This window comes from Astyanax mexicanus, chromosome 21 (genome assembly GCF_023375975.1).
Source record: "Astyanax mexicanus isolate ESR-SI-001 chromosome 21, AstMex3_surface, whole genome shotgun sequence".
NCBI classification, from domain to species: domain Eukaryota; kingdom Metazoa; phylum Chordata; class Actinopteri; order Characiformes; family Acestrorhamphidae; genus Astyanax; species Astyanax mexicanus.
In genome coordinates this window covers 41,719,799-41,738,009 of record NC_064428.1, presented here as the reverse complement: position 1 = coordinate 41,738,009, position 18,211 = coordinate 41,719,799, and the positions used below count along the sequence as shown (strand labels likewise).

The 18,211-nt window shown below is 41.7% G+C and overlaps 2 protein-coding genes across 3 annotated transcripts in view; one reads left to right on the top strand and one right to left on the bottom strand.

Annotated features, from left to right (window-relative positions):
• Positions 1-2,401, top strand: part of LOC103034002 (general transcription factor 3C polypeptide 1) — a 33,195-nt gene extending 30,794 nt beyond the window's left edge. Inside the window, exons 35-38 of one of the 2 annotated variants that reach the window (XM_049469335.1) lie at positions 17-53; positions 1,231-1,414; positions 1,761-2,024; positions 2,057-2,401. In XM_049469335.1, coding sequence (XP_049325292.1) covers positions 17-53; positions 1,231-1,414; positions 1,761-1,988 — 449 coding nt within the window. In that variant the 3' untranslated portion in view covers positions 1,989-2,024; positions 2,057-2,401. Of the gene's footprint in view, positions 1-16; positions 54-1,230; positions 1,415-1,760 lie in introns of both variants that reach the window. The other variant, XM_022674414.2, reaches the window with a different exon arrangement.
• A 418-nt stretch (positions 2,402-2,819) lies between these two features.
• On the bottom strand, positions 2,820-17,901 carry LOC103034317 (SEC14-like protein 5). Its single transcript, XM_049469345.1, has 16 exons — positions 17,818-17,901; positions 16,599-16,667; positions 13,444-13,593; positions 12,085-12,216; positions 11,044-11,172; positions 10,270-10,450; positions 9,991-10,103; positions 9,336-9,443; positions 7,805-7,975; positions 7,596-7,666; positions 7,331-7,502; positions 6,402-6,536; positions 6,165-6,302; positions 5,205-5,444; positions 4,002-4,162; positions 2,820-3,856 (listed from the first exon to the last, which is right to left on the bottom strand). The coding sequence occupies exons 2-16, from the start codon at positions 16,659-16,661 to the stop codon at positions 3,751-3,753; spliced, it is 2,070 nt and encodes a 689-aa protein (XP_049325302.1). The 5' UTR covers positions 16,662-16,667; positions 17,818-17,901; the 3' UTR covers positions 2,820-3,750.
• Positions 17,902-18,211: the final 310 nt, after the last annotated feature.

Below are 18,211 nucleotides of genomic sequence, written 5' to 3'. Positions count from 1 at the left end.
TTTGTTCCTGTCACAGGTAATGGACGCGACGGTGAAGGTTCCAAGCAGGAAGAGTAAGTCTGGTTGTTTACGTAAGCTGTAAGGACGAGTCAAATGACCTGACAGTTTCAAGATGTTTCCTAATGTTGTATACCCTGTTCAGGCATAACATTGACCACCTCCATGTTGGAGCAACACAGGACAGAAAACCACCACAGAGCAGCTACTTTTTATTGTTATCTGGGTGGTGGGTGGTTACTTTCAGCACTGCAGTGATTAGCACTGATTAGCATGGTGGTGGTATATGAGGTGTTAGTTCTGGTACAAGTGCTGCTGGAGTTATTTGAACACCTAATTGCTCCGATGTGATTAGTGGAGTTGATCATAAAGTCTTATGTCAAGGGACAGCATGGGAAGATCCAAACTTGAGGTAAGTTGTGAGGTGTCATCTTGTGAGTGAGGTAAAGCACTGGCCGTTCGTTAGACTGTCCCAAAATAAATAGTTCTCGTAGTTGACCCGGGCAACATTTAAGACCTGAGCCCTTTTGACAAGGGTCGTATTGTCATTTCCGGCAGACTGCACTGTCTTCCAAATGACTCGGAGGCTTGCAGGGGCTCCTGGTCAACATTGGTGAACCCGAGGTCACCAGTGGTGATCCAAGGATGGTGGTCTAAGGCTCAGAGGGGGACCGACAGGTCTACTATGGCAAAACCAGAACAGAAATGTGTATGAAGCTGAATGTTGGGGTTTTTGGTCAGCCTTCGCCTATAATAGACATGCAAGTCCCAGAACTTGGGGACCTCGAAGTGAAGGAAGTAGGTGGTTTGGTTGGATAGATGCTGTTTTCTTTGCCATCATGTGGACAGCTGGGTGAATCTTTAAGGAACTCCTGCTACTTGTAACCTCATTTCCTGCTTCCAGTCCTTTCCTCCTCTATCCCACTATTTCCCTTGTTCTTTTTTTAGACCCTATCTAAACATGTTTTTGCTTTGGAATTCTATGTCCTCCATTGCTAAATGTACATCATTATTTCTAAGTCACTTTGGATTAAAGCGTCCAATGCTGTGTAATGTAATGTATACTTTGTGCACCTGTGAGAGATGCTTGAACGATAAGTCCAAACCCCAGTGACTCCTTGCAGAACTTGTACATGTTCAATACCACAGATTCCACCTTCAGAGGTCTTGTTGATGGAGTCAGTTTGGTGACAGGTACTCGTACTCACTACCGTGGTTCTCTCTCTCTCTCAGGGACTTGAGCTTTGTGGCTCGGCCGTGGCGGATCGTGGACGGTTCTCTGAACAGGCCGGTTTGTAAAGGGATGCTTGAGGCTTTACTCCTGCACATCATGACAAACCCCGCCATACCTGAACCTGCCCTGCTGAACCACTACAGCGGAGTCCTGCAGCCTGTGGTCATCCTCGACCTGCTGCAGGTAAGCATCCTGCACAGAGAGCCCACGTTACAAATCTGTTCACCGGCTATCCTTAATCAAGTGCTACACACCTTTTACACCCAAACATACCTTCTGAACCCCCTTAACTACTACTTCTATTATCCCATAGACCTGCTACACCCTAACACCTTTTCAGCAACTACACACTTACTTCAACTGGTACATTCGTTCCACACCAACCTCACCTGCTTCTGCTATATAAGACCCCTACACCTGTACTCATGTGCCAGACAGTCAGAGACACTGACAGAGATGTGTGTGTCCCTGACCTGTGTGTCCCTGACCTGAGTGTACGTGTGTGTGTGTGTGTGTGTGTGTTGTACAGGTGCTGATGGAGTTGGGGTGTGTGAAGAGGCGTTGTGCGGAAATTCAGCCCAAAGTGTCGCTGTTCTCGCGCCCCCGTGCTCCGGTGGTCCGGAGTCCAGGTGAGGTCAGTGTGACGGAGGACGTGGTGGTCTTCTACGAGCCCACGGTGGACTGCAGCCTCCGCCTGTCCCAGCTGTTCCCCCACGAAAGCAACTGGAACAAATGGGTGCAGCTGTGCGTGCGCTGAACACCTGAGCTCCTGAACACCTGAGCTCCTGAACACCTGAGCTCCTGAACACCTGAGCTCCTGAACACCTGAGCTCCTCAACACCTGAGCTCCTGAAGACCTAAAGACCTGAACTCCTGAAGACCTGAGCTCCTGAACACCTGAGTGTCTGGAGGCCTGAGCTCCTGGACACCTGAGCTCCTGAACTCATGAAAACCAGAACACCTGAGCCCCTAAACACCTGAGCTCCTGGACAGCATCTGAGCTTTTAAGAACTTGAGCTCCTGAACTCCTGAACTAAACACCTTTTCTTTTTGGTTTAATGAATTGTTAAGTTATAATTAGAATTGCGTATTTTTGTTTGCGTATGTTTATTATAATTTAATTAAAATATTGCTGTGAGCTGGAAACAAATAAAGGATTATTTTCTTGAAGTTTATTCTGGTTTTTATTCGGGTTCCTAAAAGAAGCAGTATTTGAGTCGTTAGTGAGTAATTTAATTTAATTTAATTTAATGATTTATTGCACAAAAACAAACAAACAACAAACATACATTCCGAAATTCACATAATTGAGTTCAGTCTTTGTTTCCCATGAGAAAAAGGTCCACACACTCCAGACATTCGTACGGTACAATCCGGTTTCAACACGGAATCGTGTTCACACATGACACAAGGTGATCCACTTAACGGGGCTCTCCGACCTGAAATCTGTGTTTACATTATCATCAGTTTACTCTACTGCTGTGTTTAAGAATGGACACTGTGGTTTTATTCTGTTCTGTTATGTAAACATTAAGCCAAAACCATCCTTCATATTGTCAGTTTACAGTGCAGAGAGTCAGCATTTAAAAAAAAAAAACTTGTCTAATAAAATGTATTGTACATTTATTTTGTGTGCACATTTATACATGTAATTTCCTGGAAACAGAACTGGTACCCGTTTGGTGGAATGACCCATAAACTGTTTTAAACTTTATTAACCATAAATTGTCCTTTCTTTTAAACATCTAGGGATATGAGGTCTTAGTTATTTCCTAACATTTGGTTCTGGTCGGAGAACCCCTTTAACCCGTTCAGACTGGGTTCCACTACAGTACATCACATTCGGTTCTGTCCAGTACAAAAATAGCTTGTTTTTTAAAAGTGATTTAATATTATTATACATTGCACGAAGTTTCAGGCAGCTCGTGAACTCGCGTAGGTGCTTGTTCTTTTGTTAGCCCTCAGATTGATTCATTAATTAAGGAGTTCATCAAAAATGCAAATGTGCTTCACTGTGCAGTAGGTTTAAGGTTCAGTGCTTTGTTCAAGTATTGCTTTATGTAAGTAAATATTATTATCTTAAATTAGCCCTTTATGGTACTCTCTTTGTATGGATTTTACCCATTCATTTGCATAAATACATATTTAGGTTACCTCATCAAATGTATGGCTTTTTTTTTTTTTTCAAAGAATAACTAAAACTATTCCATGCAAAAATCTAAATTCTCTCAAGTCATCTCCTCAAATTAATGATTCTTTTTATATTTAGTGCATCAGTATTGTTTATCAGTTAGCTAAACTTTGTGCTATAGGCTTAAGGGGCGGGGCTAAACTGCTGTAAACTGTAGCCCATTTGTTTTCATGCTGGTTTCTGTTGGCGTGTTTATAGATGTTTATTTGGTATTAAATATTATAAAAGCGCAGCTCAGTGCAGTTTTTACAGTTATTGGATTTTAGTCAAAAAGAGTTTTGTAGCCCTTTTAGTGTTCAGGTTGTTCGCTATGTGTACGATGATGTCGTCATCTTGAAATGTAAGAGCTGTCTCGTGATTGGCTGGATGAGGTAGTTCCACCACTGAGCTGAGAAAATCCACTGTGACAGGATTCCAGACTCGTCATTGATCCCCTAAACATAAATATATATGTACATTTATTAAATATGTGATACTACAATACATTTTATATTAAATTGCACTCACTAACAAAAATAATGCAACCTGGGTTGCTGCAAGACTTGCCACTAGAGGGCGTAACAGTAACATTAATCTCACCTGAAGTCATATGAAGCCAGCAGCTCAGTGTAGTACATTAGCTTGCAGGTGTGGGTGGAGCTTGTAAGAGATGGAATGACATCATTTGCATTGGAGGGGGCGGGGCCACTCGCTCTCCACTGCAGTATGTAGAGTCCAGGCCACCGGGTAATGTGGGAACCCTGACAGATACAATACAATAGTCAGTGGTTGTATTACTCATAGTTCCACAGGGTTTCGAATCCTAGGATACGGTCGAGGTACGCAATATTTTTCAGCATGCATAATTGGGCCAGATGTGGTTTGTACCGCCAAACTGGAGAGTTGGCACAAGCAGGACGGGCACATTCCCATATTATACTCTGCAACCGGGGTACTGGCACAAGCTGCTAAGGCGATTCCCATGTTGTATACTTGGTAGTTGGGGTGTTGACACAAGTAGCTTGGGAAAATTTTTGTATTATACTCAACAACTAGGGTATTGGCACAAATGGCTCGGTCACATTCTGATATTATACTCGGTAACTGGGGAGTTGGCACAAGCGACAATATGGGTTGATGCCCATATTTTACTCAGCAACCTTGGTGTTTGCACAAGAGGCTCAGTCCCATTTCTTTATTATACTCTGCAGCTGGGGTACTGGCACAAGCAGTTCGGTCAATTCCCATATTATAAACTATGTAACCGGGGTGCTGACACAAGCATCTTGGGTTGACTCCTATATTATATCTGGTTACTGGGATGTTGGCACAAGCAGCTTGGGACAATTACCGTATTATACTTGGCAACCGGATACTGGCACAAACTTCATAGGCTGATTCCCATATAAATATTCGGTAACCGTGGTTCTGGCACAAGCGACTAAGGCGATTCCTATATTATATACTTTGTAACCTGGGTGTTGGGACAACCAGTGCAGGCGAATTCCCATATTATATTTGGTAACCGGAGTGTTGGCACATGTGGTTGGCCCGAATGTGAGCCGAAGTTTTGGGCCAGAATCGGGTCGAGATTTAAAATAGAGCCAGGCTAATGGTCCTAGGGATTTTTGGTATCTGGGAAGCCTCGTTAGACTCTTCCATATGTGTGACCTCTAGACTACTGAGAGGGAGTCTTCATAGGCCAGTCCTTACAAGGACCCGCCCCCTACCCGACCTGCAGCCTAGGTTTTGGGCCACAGATACAGTGTAGATGTACTCTCTCTACAGGTGTGTAGTGTGTACCTGAATGCTCTCGCCCTCTCTGCAGGTGAGTGGTGACTCCACCATGCTGTAGTCCACGCCTAAAGTCCAGCTCCCGTCGATTAGCTGGACGTTATTCAGCTCAGGCAGGGCAGGAGACGCCTCTTTCCTCAGTGGTTGTGGGGTCCGTTTGGAGTGGAAGATGTTGAACACGATGTCGCCTCTCAGGATGTCAAAGTCCCACGTGATCACTGATGATTCCTCCACCACCTCCATCATCACCTGTAGGATGTTTTGGTTAACTGGTCAATTCCATAGCTTTCTCAACAGATTCCTGTTTACAAATATTACAAAAATTAGTCATTGCTAAGTTCCCATTTAGAAACATCTCTAACATCTCACATACGCCGACTGCACCATTGTGAACCTAGAAGCTCGCATACGTTCTGTAGTTTCATTTTTGTCTGTTGCCTACACTCTCGACCAGTCACCAGAGTTCGCCAAGGTTCTATTTGGGCAACACTGCAATTGAAGTTCCTGCACAGTGCCTGTAGCCGTTCATTTTTTCTGGGGCTACGTCACCTTTTTTGCTGAAGCCAAACAAACTTTTTCTCCACAAGAAGTATGCTGAAGCCTTAGTTTGTCAATTCTACAGTTACCTCAATATGTTCACATTAGGAAACTTTGCTGATGGGTTAATTGCATATTTACCCCAGTAGGTTACCTTTTAGAAACATCTCAGATTGGTGGTTTCCAGAGTTACCTCAAGAGAAAACGATCTTGGATCTGCCAATGAATAGATTTATCCCCTGCAACTAGAGAATTGGTACATGCGAATCGGGACATTGGCATATTATACTCAGCAACCGGGGTATTGAAACATGCAGCAGCCGGTGCAACTCAAGCTCTACATGTGGTATTCACTCTAGAAATTACTCAACTTATTTTTGCTTTCTGGGTAGTTACCTCTACAGGTTTCCTATTGGTCAATTCCACAGTTACCTCATGAGGGGCTCCTCTGGAGACCTGAGCTGACTGGTAGATTGAATCCGTCCACAGGCGGATGTGGTCAGCATGTTCCAGCTCCACCTCAGTCTGGTAGTACGACTTCGGCACCTGCCCTCCTTCTGGCACCTCGCACTGAGAGATCAACACACAAGATACTACTGTTAGAAATAAGGGGAGGTTCCAAACACTACTGTGCACAGTAGTGATGTTGGTGATGGGAGGAGACAGTACCAGGCAGTCTCCGCCCAGAAAGTCTGGGATGATCTCTGAGTGGATGTAGTCCACCAGCCCTCCAGAGCACAGGTAGTTGGAGCCGCTATAGACCAGGAACTTCTGACGAGTGTTCTCGTTAATGAACGGGCTCACCTGCAGCGGGAGAAATAAAAAAAAAGGAAATAAATTAACAAACTTATTTTTGTCTGAATTCTGTTACATCCAGTTAGATTTCCAGGTAATTGCTAGGAAGGTGTAGAAAGGGGTTTCTAGGTGAACTAGGTGCATTGCTTTATCAGGTGGTTGCTATGGAGAAATTCTCTGTGCACGCTATGGGGTTGCTAGGCAATTGCTATTGCTGTTTTAGGTGGTTATTATGGGGTTTCTAGGTGGTTACTATTGCTTTTTTTTCTAGTAATTGCTGTCAAGTTACTTGTATGATATCATAGGTAGTTGCTGTGGGGTTGCTATGGGGTTTCCATTGCTATTGAAGGTGGTTGCTATAGATGCATTAGGTGGTTGATATTGCCTGCTATCAATTCGCAAGGAGGTTGCTCTTGCTGTACCTTTATCAGGTTACCTAGATGTTGATAGTCAGTTGCTAATGCTGTTCCAGGTGGTTGTTATTAGGGTTACTGGTTGGTTGCTGTTGCAGTTCTAGGTGGTTGCTACAGGATTTCTAGGTTATTTCTATTTCAGATGGTTGCTATGGGGTCGCTACATGATTGCACATGCTGTTGATTTTCAGTTCCAGGTGTTTTCTGTGCATTTAGTGAGATGCTGGTATTGTACCCCAGGTAGGTCACATGTCGTGGCCGGATGTCTACTTTGCTGTTATAGGTGGTTAGTATGCTGTTGCAAAGCAGTTGCTATGGTATCCCAGGTGGTTGCAATACTGTTGCTATTCTGTTACAGTTTTGCGGGATGTTGCTATACACTGTACCTACCAGAGTCCAGAGCACGGGGAAGACTCTGGGTGCCCGGACGATCAGCAGCCGCCCCAGGGTCTCGGGGTAGTTGGCCTCCACCACCTCGATGATGCGGAGCAGAGCCTTCACACCTGGCCTCCACAGGTGACGCATGTTCAGCCCTTCCAGATCCACCAGACACGTCCATGACCTGGACAAAAGTTCGTAGACAACTCTTTTAATGGAGACTTTCAGATACATTAAGTTGATGCCATTGCTGACACAGAGTAAAAGAGGGGCTCACGTGATTGGCTGTCCAAATATTTTAGTGTTTTCTTCACACCTCCTCTGACCCTCCTCGTTAATGGACAAAACCTTCAAATATACAAACAGGAAATACAGGAAACTTCCCATAAAACATGACCGCTGCACGTTTTACGGCATAGAAATACTCAAAACAACTATAAATATATGAATTAATGTAGAAATTAATGCAAACAGTGTGTATCTCACGTGTCTGAGCAGAGACTCCTCCCCCAGAGCTTTGACCAGTCCTTTAGTGTCCATGTGTCCAAGTCTCAGGATGTACAGTGGCCTTCCCTCCCGGTCCTGATGGTGCCAGCCTCCAGCGTAATACTCCTTCAGACAGCTAGGGGGCGTCCACGAGTCCAGAATGGAGTCCACCTAGAGGACAGAGACACAAATTCACACAAACACAGACTTTTAAAACAGTGTAATACAGCTAGGTGGCACCCACGAGTCCACAGCCAACTGCTAAGCAGTTGCTACTGCTTTTCCAGGTAATTGCTACAGAGTTGGTTGTATGGTATCCCAAATGGTTGCTATTGCTGTTCAGCTTGCCTGCATTGATTCTACAAGGTGGTTGCTGCTGCTGTTCCAGGTGGTTGCAAAAGAGGTTACTAGGCAGTTTCTTTAGGTTTGCTATTCAATTCCATGTGGTTGTTACAGGATTTCTAGTTTATTCCTATTTTAGGTGGTTGCTATGAGGTTGCTATTCAGGTCCAGGTGGTTGTTTAAACCCTTAACAGGCCTTGGTCTGTATACAAGCTCTGCAGTAAAATAAAATATAGCTTTAAATTTGAATATGAACTGACAGTAAGTATATTAATGCATGCTGCAGTTTTCCTAAAGGTCGATAGGGGGAGACAGAACACTAGAATATAGCGAGGGGAGTGTAGAACACAGTGTATCTATAGGAGAGATAAGAGAAACTCAGTGTACTGAGGCAAATCCACTAAACCACCTCACCCTCTGATAAACCCTACCTCAGAAATAATGAAACACCTGCAAAACTTCAGCTCAGCACTATACGCCACAATACTCCACAGTAATGCTGTAAAACAGTGGATGTATAAACTATACAATACACCTCTAAATATATCTACATCTCCTTCAAATAATAATCAAGTAATTTACAGCATTTATTTGCAGAAAATGAGAATGTCTGAAATAACAAAAAAAGATGCAGAACTTTCAGACCTCAAATAATACAAAGAAAACAAGTTCATATTCATAAAGTTTAAAGAGTTCAGAAATAATCAATATTTGGTGGAATAATCCTGGTGGGGTTTTTTTTCATGCATCTTGGCATCATGTTCTCCTCCTCCACCAGTCTTACACACTGCTTTTGGATAACTTTATGCTGCTTTACTCCTGGTGTAAAAATTCAAGCAGTTCAGTTTGGTGGTTTGATGGCTTGTGATCATCCATCTTTCTCTTGATTATATTCCAGAGGTTTTCAATTTGGTAAAATCAAAGAAACTCATCATTTTAAGTGCTTTCCAGAAAATTACCTCAGGACCCCCTGAGAAATTCAGATAGGGCTTAATATGAACTAAGTAGAAATTGTAACACAAGTGCAGAAGAAACAAACTCTAGGAAATGGGTGTGACAGAATAATTACAATATATATATATAGTTACATTTTTAGTTCTAGACTCTTCACAAAGGAGTTTGAGACGACCTACAGCCCTGTGGTCTCTGAGCAGGTACTGGTTGATAATGGTAGATGAATATTTCTTACCTGGAACTCAGTTCTCCAGCTGAGGGACTGGTACAGCATGTCCCGAGCTTTCTCCACGTTAAAATCCCTCGCCCTCAGGAACCGCAGGATGTGCTCGTCTTTGGGGATCTGAGAGAATTAACCCAGGGAAATGAATAAAACACAATGGAGAACATTACCATAATAACAACAACTACTACATAACCAACTATTATGCTAACAAGAAGCTAACTGGCTAAAGCCATACATACTGAAACTATAAAACTAGAATGCTAAAGCTACAAACTACACCAACTTAACTAAAAATTATAAAGATAAAACCAACTACGACTACAACACTAGCTCTATAAAGTTTAAAGCTGGCAGATACAGAAACTAAAACTATAATGCTAATCCTACAAAGACTAAAGCTACAAACGCGTGTATGTTTATTGTATAACTGTGTGCAATGTTGTATACAGGTGGTGTAAAAGCAATAATAATGCTACTAAAACTAGTACTTCTTACTGTTAAAGCAAAAAAATAAAATTTTATTTTTAATTTTATGTACTGTTTTTTTCTGTTTTACTGTTTTATTATGCTTTTTTCTTACTTTTTACTCAGTGTCATTCATAAATATATATGAACATATATAGATGTACATGCATATACATATATATAAAAAGTGTGTGTGTACCTTGCCGCGGTGTGTTTGCTGCAGTGAGGCTCTGAGCTGAATTAAGCAGCTCTCCTGCATCGGGGTCAGCTGACCCAGAAACCTCTCTATATACTCCGCATCCAACTTATCACCTACACCCACACACACACACATATACACACACACATTAATGGTATATATAGTCTATATAGTGAGTTAAACAGATAAAAATAACAGACACACTGATTAACTTCATATATATATATATATAGAATGTGTGTGTGTGTGTGTGTGTGTGTGTGTGTGTGTATGTGTTACCCTCCGCTGGGTCGGTGTTGCCGGGTCTGGTGCCGGTGTCGGTGTGCAGGTCCGGGGGGATTAAGGTGGTGAGGAGGTTGGAGGTCTGAGGCGGAGGTGGAGGGGGCGGAGTCCAACGGGGGATTTCAGTAAGACCCTCAGAGATCAGCTCAGACAGGTAGTACTCTATTATCTCCTTACCCTGAATACACACACACACACACACACACGCACTGTATATACACACACTGTATATACACGTATACATACACACACTTATAACACTGATCTCACCTGGAATTATCATGGTTTCTGGGTGATCTGATCATAAGTGTGCATAATAAGTTGGGTTGGGCTGGCCAATTTCTATATTATACTCAGCAACCGGGGCGTTGGCACATGAGGGTCAACTTAATTCCCATATTATACTCAGCAACCGGGGTGTTGGCATATGAGACTTGGACCAATTTTCATATTATACTTGGCAACCAGGGTGTTGGTACACGAGGCTTGGGACGATTCCCCTTATTGTACTCAGCAATCGGGGTGTTGGCACATGAGACTTGGATCAATTTTCATACTATACTTGGCAACTGGGCTGTTGGTGCATGAGACTATATTATACTCAGCCAGCGGGGCATAGGCACATGCAGCTGCGGGTGCAGAATTGGGCCTAGACTTAGCCCGGTTCCAGTTTAATAATACCAGGTGTGAACAGATATGGGTTTTGAATCATTTATGATCAGATCACCCAGGACACATGTATAACACAAGCAATAGTGGTGATGTTTTTACCCGTTTAATGTTAGCGGTGTACTGCTTCATGGCGATCTTCTCCACTGTGCTTTCAAACCCGAAGAATGATTTGATGTCTAAAGAGGCCGACTGCTCAAAACACGTCCAGTTCTCATTCTCCGGATGGACCTAGAGATAACATACACACATATATATATATATATAGATAATATACATACAGTGCTGTGAAAAAGTACAACCCCAGACCATCACCCTACCACCACCATGTTTTACATCATTCAGTATAATGATCTTTTTTCTGAAATGATGTGTTATATTGTCTCATCAGTCCTTTAAAGAATATTTAGCCAAAGTTCTGGAGATCTTCAGGATGTTAGTTGGTGAATGTGAGACGGGTGGTTGTGTTGTTTGTGGTCAGCAGTGTTTTTATCTTGGAACTCTCCCATAGAGATAATTTTCACCCAGTCTCTTTCTTATTATTGAATCATTAACACTGATATTATCTGAGGCTTTAGTGAGATCCTGCAGTTCTTTAAATGTTGTTCTGGGTTCTTTTGGGATCTCCTGGATGAGTTCTTCATGCCCTTTTGGAGTAATTTTGTTTGGTCAGCCGGTCACTCCTGGGAAGGTTCACTAGTGTTCCATGTTTTTTCTCCATTAGTGAATAATAGTGAATCACTGTGGTTCTCTGGAGTCTCAAATCTTTAAAAAATACTTTATAATCTTTTCCAGACTGATAGATGATCAATGACTTTGTTTTTTTATGTTTTTGAATTTCTTCAGATGGGTATAATAATGTTCTGCTTTTGGAAATCTTTTATCTGCTTCATGTTGTCAGACAGGTTCTATTTACGTGCTTTCTTGATTCTACAGGTCTGGTCTTGAACTCAGCTTTACACAAAATGTAGTTAATCACAATGAATTAATCTGTTAACTGGCCAAAAATGTCTTGCAGTCAATGAGTGACACTACCCAAACGTAGTCTTTTTATAGGATTGTAACTTTTGAAATATGTTTGGTATAAGTGTGTGTTTGGTATAAGTGTGTGTGGTGTGAATGGTTTACAAAGTTGTAACTCACGCTATAAAGGCAGGTCTCCAGCACTGTCACTCTGCTGCTGAAGGTTTCATTGTGAGCTTCGATTAGTAAAGTGCGTTCTCTCCAGTTCAGAGTGTTTGTCTGGATAAAATACACCACCTCCACTCCGGCTATCTAAAACACACACATGCGCACACACAGTATACATTAGCCTTGAAAATATTTAGCCCTAAGAACATGCCCTAAGTCTGGGCATATACTAGCCTAAGGACACAGTACCCTCGGAACACAGCATTCTAGAAACATAGCACTATAGTACTAAAAATAAGTACCCTAGGACTTTAGGACCCTGAGAACATACAGCTCTGGGAACATACCACTCAGTGAACATGATACCCTTAGAACATTCCACCTTAGGGACATGGGGCCCTGGGTTCATTGCACTCTAGGAATATAGGCCCCTAAAAACAAGGTGCTCCAGAACCCTTGGAACATAAAAATATTGGACCCTGGGATCCTAGCACTCTTTACCAAAGAAACTAGGAATATCTTTATCAAATGCAAGCCCACTCAATGCATATTGTTATTAAACAATGGAAATCAGCTGATTTAAGCCTGATCCAGTTATGATCCTTTGTTTTTACCACTGTGTTCTAGCAGATTGCCCTCTGTCACCCTCTAGGTGGCATTATTAGACATTATTCCAGCCTGCAGCAATGAGGAGTGTTCTCAAATAGTAACAGCACAGTTTAGCATCTGCAGTGTGGAACCTTTCTACAGTGCAACATAAGAACTTAACTTGTGGTTCAAGAGTGTTTACAGTGTTTAAGCAACTTTTCCTTGAGACATCTATTTACATTCTGTGTATAAACACCCCTTCCACCAGGTCATTTTTCTAAAACTATGGATGATTAAAAACTAAACTTTAGTGGTTATGTTCCATAATACCAGCAGGAGAACCTGGTGCCTTTTTTTTGGTCCTGAACCAGAATAGTTGTACCTAGTGGTGATCCTTCTATCAGGCTGAACTAGGATCATGGCATTCCAGGACATAGGGTACTATAAACATGTTGCTCTAGAACCCTTGGAACCTGAACCCTTGGGACCTAGGAACCTGAGAACATTGGACCCTTGGGACCTATGAACATTGAACAATGGAATTATTGTACTTTAGGAACATACAGAGGTTAGAAACATGGGACCTAAGAACATTGAACCCTTTGGACCTAAGGGCATTGGACACTTGGATCACAGCACTCTAGGAACCTAAAAATATTGGACACTTGGAATCTATAAAAATTGGACACTTGGATCCCAGAACTCTAGGAACCTGAGAACATTGTACTCTGGGATCACTCCCATTATGCTAAACTACATTGTTGACAACGTGTGATTTCAGACCTTTTTGAGGAGCCGGGGGGCGTCGACACTGAGTTTGCAGCTGCGCTGGATGGTGTGAATCGCTCCATCTTCACTCTGGACGTCACTGAGAATCTCGCTGCCCAGAAACACCGGGATCAGAGGGCAGGTGGGGAACCGCCGCTCATACGCCTGAAAGCATACACAAAGGTACACAGTATTTAGTATCTACCAACACTTAATGAGGTTCTAAAGAGCTGTACATTCAGACTCGGAATCCACCATAAATGTAATGTAGCATTATCCTCCTGAAAAATGCTGCTATCAGTTGGAAGTTCTGCCATTAGAGGCAGCAACATGTGTCTGCAGGATGTTCTGCACAGATCACTGTGTTCCCCCTATCACTACTAGGGGTGACCGACTATCGTATGGAATGCTCCTCAGATCAATCACACCAGCAGTTTACAGTGTGAACTATTTAGTCCACAACAGCAGTTTACAGTGAGAACTCTTCAGTCCAGGGCAAAATGCTATTCCAGTATTAGCAACAATATTGCAACTACCTAGGATACTGAAGCAGCCACTTAGCAACACCATCGCAACTACTTTGCAACCACTCAGCAACAATATTGAAACTACCTAGAATACTGCAGCAACCACTTAGCAACACCATCGCAACCACTTTGCAACCACTTAGCAACACTGTTGCAACTACCCAGGACACTGCAGCAAGCACATAGCAACACCGATGCAACCACCTAGGATACTGCAGAAGCCACCAACCAGTACCATAATCATCAATAAGCAATCACCTATGGACGTCATGGCAACCACCTGTGATTTCATAAGGACCAGGTTTATCTAAAATGAGAAATCAGAGCTGCAGATTTTGGCTCATTAAATTGGCTGCAGTGAGGATGTACCCAGAATCCCTCAGCTCTTCCAGTGGGAACATTCTGAGACTAAATACACTCCGTCCCTACAGAGCGAGACCTTGGAAACCACCCTGTCGTTTCGCCACAGCAGCAGCAGACCACTTCTTTACCAATGTTTGCTATCATGTCTGAGTGTGTGTGTGTGTGTGTGTGTGTATGTACCCCTGTGATGGGTAACCTGAAACTGAACCAGCGATATAATTAGAACACAAGAAACATGATACACACACACACACACACACACACACACATAAACACAATGCAATATATCACACAGTCATTCAACAACACACACACACACAGTACTGAGCACACACACACACACACACACACACACACACACATACACAAACAACCAAACAAAGGGTGCATACATTCTACTAGTGTAATGCCACAGCAAGTGGGAGGCGCACACACACACTCACACACACACACACATACACATTAGTGTGTAAGTGGAGCAGGCCGCAAAACAGAGCTGAAACTGGAGACAGGGTTTAATTAACACACACACACACACACACAGTCTGAAAGCCGAATAAAGAGAACGAGAGAGATTTTAATATTTGATTGTTTGACCAAAGCCTGATTGGTGCTCATCTGCTGTCAATCAAATATTCCCCTCCCTCTGTTTCCTCTGATAATTACTAATTAAATACAGTTTATTATAATACAGCTTTTATATGTATATGTTTATTAAGGGTTAAAATAAATAAAAATTACAAATTTATACTTTATTCAACGTTTTATACGTCCCTTACAAGGCTGTATATTTTCCAGAGAAATGTACTGACCCATAGGACAGGATGCTCTGGAACAGCTCTTGTCACCTGAGGTCATATGAGGTCACCATGACTAAGTAGGCAAGGGAATTAGGCAAGGGCTAGAAGGGTATATGATTTAGCTCCCAGCTTTGGATCTTGGAGCTGCGGATCTTGCCTACAGTCAAGTATGGTGGTGGTAGCATCATGGTCCTTATGTTGCCAACACTAGAGCCTGAAGCAGAGCATGATCTGCAGGATCCCCTTCCTTCCTAAACTGTACTTGATATCAGTTTTCTAACATGATAACATCTCCAGATCTAAATCCAATTGAGCACCTGTGGGCAACCTCAAATGGAAGGTGTAAGAGCGCAAGATGTCAGCATTTACATAGTATAGAATATGTTTTCTAATGGATGACCAGCTATTCAACTAGCCAACACGATACGATAGGATTTCTGCTCTTGCTCATGAATATTCATACATGCAAACATATCACTTCTGATTTTTACACTAACAACTGTCTTTACAATGTCAGGTGTATATGTTACTTTACAACATGTGTAATATTGCCCTAATAAATGCTGTTCAGCCAATGACCTAGTCTTAGAGTCTCTATAAAACACCAAATACACCTGAGATCCTATTTAAACCTATAGTTACACACAGAGTAAGTAAAAATCGCCCAGGCAGTTGGAACAAAACCCCGGGGTGGATTTTTACTTTTAACTAGTGTAAACAGAACTGTTGTAAACATACACCTACCTATCCCAATTGTACTTAGCTGGTGGTGTTTTTCCTCCATAGACTAATTCTAACCATTTGTTTCTTAGCTCTGAATTACTGGGTAAAGTATATAAACACTGATGTGTTATTCGCACAAATAACACAGGAATGAACTGCATGCTGTTAGTTATCTCCTATCTGACGAGACGGTGTCGCCGCCCGGCTTCAGCTCTGTCTGTGAGCGGTCCCGAGCCGAGGTGGGTGGGGCCATGAATACTAATGATTCACGGGTTGACGTAGATACGGTGCTTTTCCTGATCGACTCGTTTTTCTGAATATTTACTTTTACTAGCTGCTGCAGACAATGAGGAAGAGGATGAGGAAGAGTTTCATCATGTGCAGTGTTTCCCATTAAAATATATAATAACATATATGCAGAAAGTCATGTGAGGGGAGATAATGAATAGTACAAATATAGAACTTTAAACCGAGTATTATATGTACTGTGAGTGTGTATGTGTGTGTGTGTGTGTGTGTGTGTGTGTGTGTGAAGGGCAGCACTGTGTAAAGGAGTAGGGTGAATAGTTGTCATTTCAGACATTACTACCACCCCCCACACACTCACTCTCACACACACTCTCACACACACACTCACACACACACACACACTGCATGTACTAGCTCTCACACATTCAGTATAAGTACTTCAGTGGTTCTGGTTGTAGTATAGAGTTAGTATCTACAGAAATAAGGAGATAAAGAGTATAGTACTCACCGCCATCACCATCTCAAACGGCTGCTTATACACCCTCACCGGAGAGCAGTACTTCTGCACCATCCTCACCTACACACACAACCCCGGTACACAATAAAGCAACAGCGCAACAAACAAGTACACCCCTGTGGATATTAGAGACCCTCCACTCTTCCTCCAGACTCTGCTCCCTTGATTTCCTTTAAATGAAATGTGAAATGTACTGATGATCAGTGATGGTTTGGAGAGTCATGTCTGTCATCTGCTGGTGTTGATCCACTGTGTTTTATTATCAAGTCTAAAGTCAGTGCAGTTTTGTTTTCCCACAAAATCTTACAGCACTTCATATCTTACAGCTTCCCTCTGCTACTGACAACTTTTATAGAGATGCAGATTTCATTTTCCAGCAGGACTTTAGCACACTGCTAAAAGTACCAATTAGTCTTATATAATATTCTAATTTTCTGAGACACTGATTTTTGGGTGTACATTGGCTGTAACCCATAATCATCAATAATAAAATAAATAAACGCTTAAAATAGATCACTTTGTGTTTAATACATCTATATAATATATGAGTTTAATATTTTAAACCAAATTAATGAAATAACTTTTTAATGATATTCAGATGTGTTATTCATCTTCACCAATATCAGGACTGTTTAGTGAAGATGATCCACTGTTAATTTAAAACAGTCCATGACAGTTCCGGTCTGTTTATTATTATATACAGCTCTGGAAAAAAATAAAGACAGCACTTCAGTTTCTGAATCAGTTTCTCTGATTTTGCTATTTATAGGTTTATGTTTGAGTAAAATGAACATTGTTGTTTTATTCTATAAACTACAGACAACATTTCTCCCAAATTCCAAATAAAAATATTCTCATTTAGAGCATTTATTTACAGAAAAGGAGAAATGTCTGAAATAACAAAAAAGATGCAGAGCTTTCAGACCTCAAATAATGCAAAGAAAACAAGTTCATATTCATAAAGTTTTAAGAGTTCAGAAATAATATATTATATATAATATTATAATAATATATTTGGTGGAATAACCCTGGTTTTTAATAATTCTCCTCCACCAGTCTTACACACTGCTTTTGTATAATCAAAGAAACTTAAGTGGTCTCTTATTTTTTACTGATGTATATATATATATATATAAATGTGTATATATAGTACATATCTACTCACATGTATATGTATACACAGAAACACACACATCTATTTGCGGCTTACCTGAGTGTAGCGGTGAGTGTGTGGAGTGTGTGTAGAGCTGCTGCTCCGGTGTGCATGCCATGCAGCTCTCTCTCTGACGTCACTAACCCAGTGTGTGTGTGTGTGTGTGTGTGTGTGTGTGTTTGAAAGACGGATTCAGGCTGCCCCCTACAGATTTAAGGTAGGAATTACACTCACTGTTTATATTAAGCATTAAAGGGGAATCTGTTAATGTTAATGGTGTAAAAATAGTGATTTGTTTGCATTGGTAACTTTATGCCCCCTTCTCTAGTATTGTAAGCTTGTTGGGAACATTGGATAAAAGCGCTGTATTTGGAAATACTGTGGGTGAGGACAAATATAAATTATTCATCAAAAGTTTGTACTCATTATTATGTTTCACTACAACCCAAGA

Bases quoted from the DNA above. Each gene is read 5' to 3' on its own strand.
- LOC103034317 (XM_049469345.1), bottom strand. From the start codon at position 16,661: ATGGTGCAGAAGTACTGCTCTCCGGTGAGGGTGTATAAGCAGCCGTTT. The intron at 9,444-9,990 runs GTACACACACAC...TAATTCTCTCAG, and splicing joins AGCAAACACACCGCGGCAAG to ATCCCCAAAGACGAGCACAT. The intron at 4,163-5,204 runs GTACACACTACA...TGTATCTGTCAG, and splicing joins GAGAGGGCGAGAGCATTCAG to GGTTCCCACATTACCCGGTG.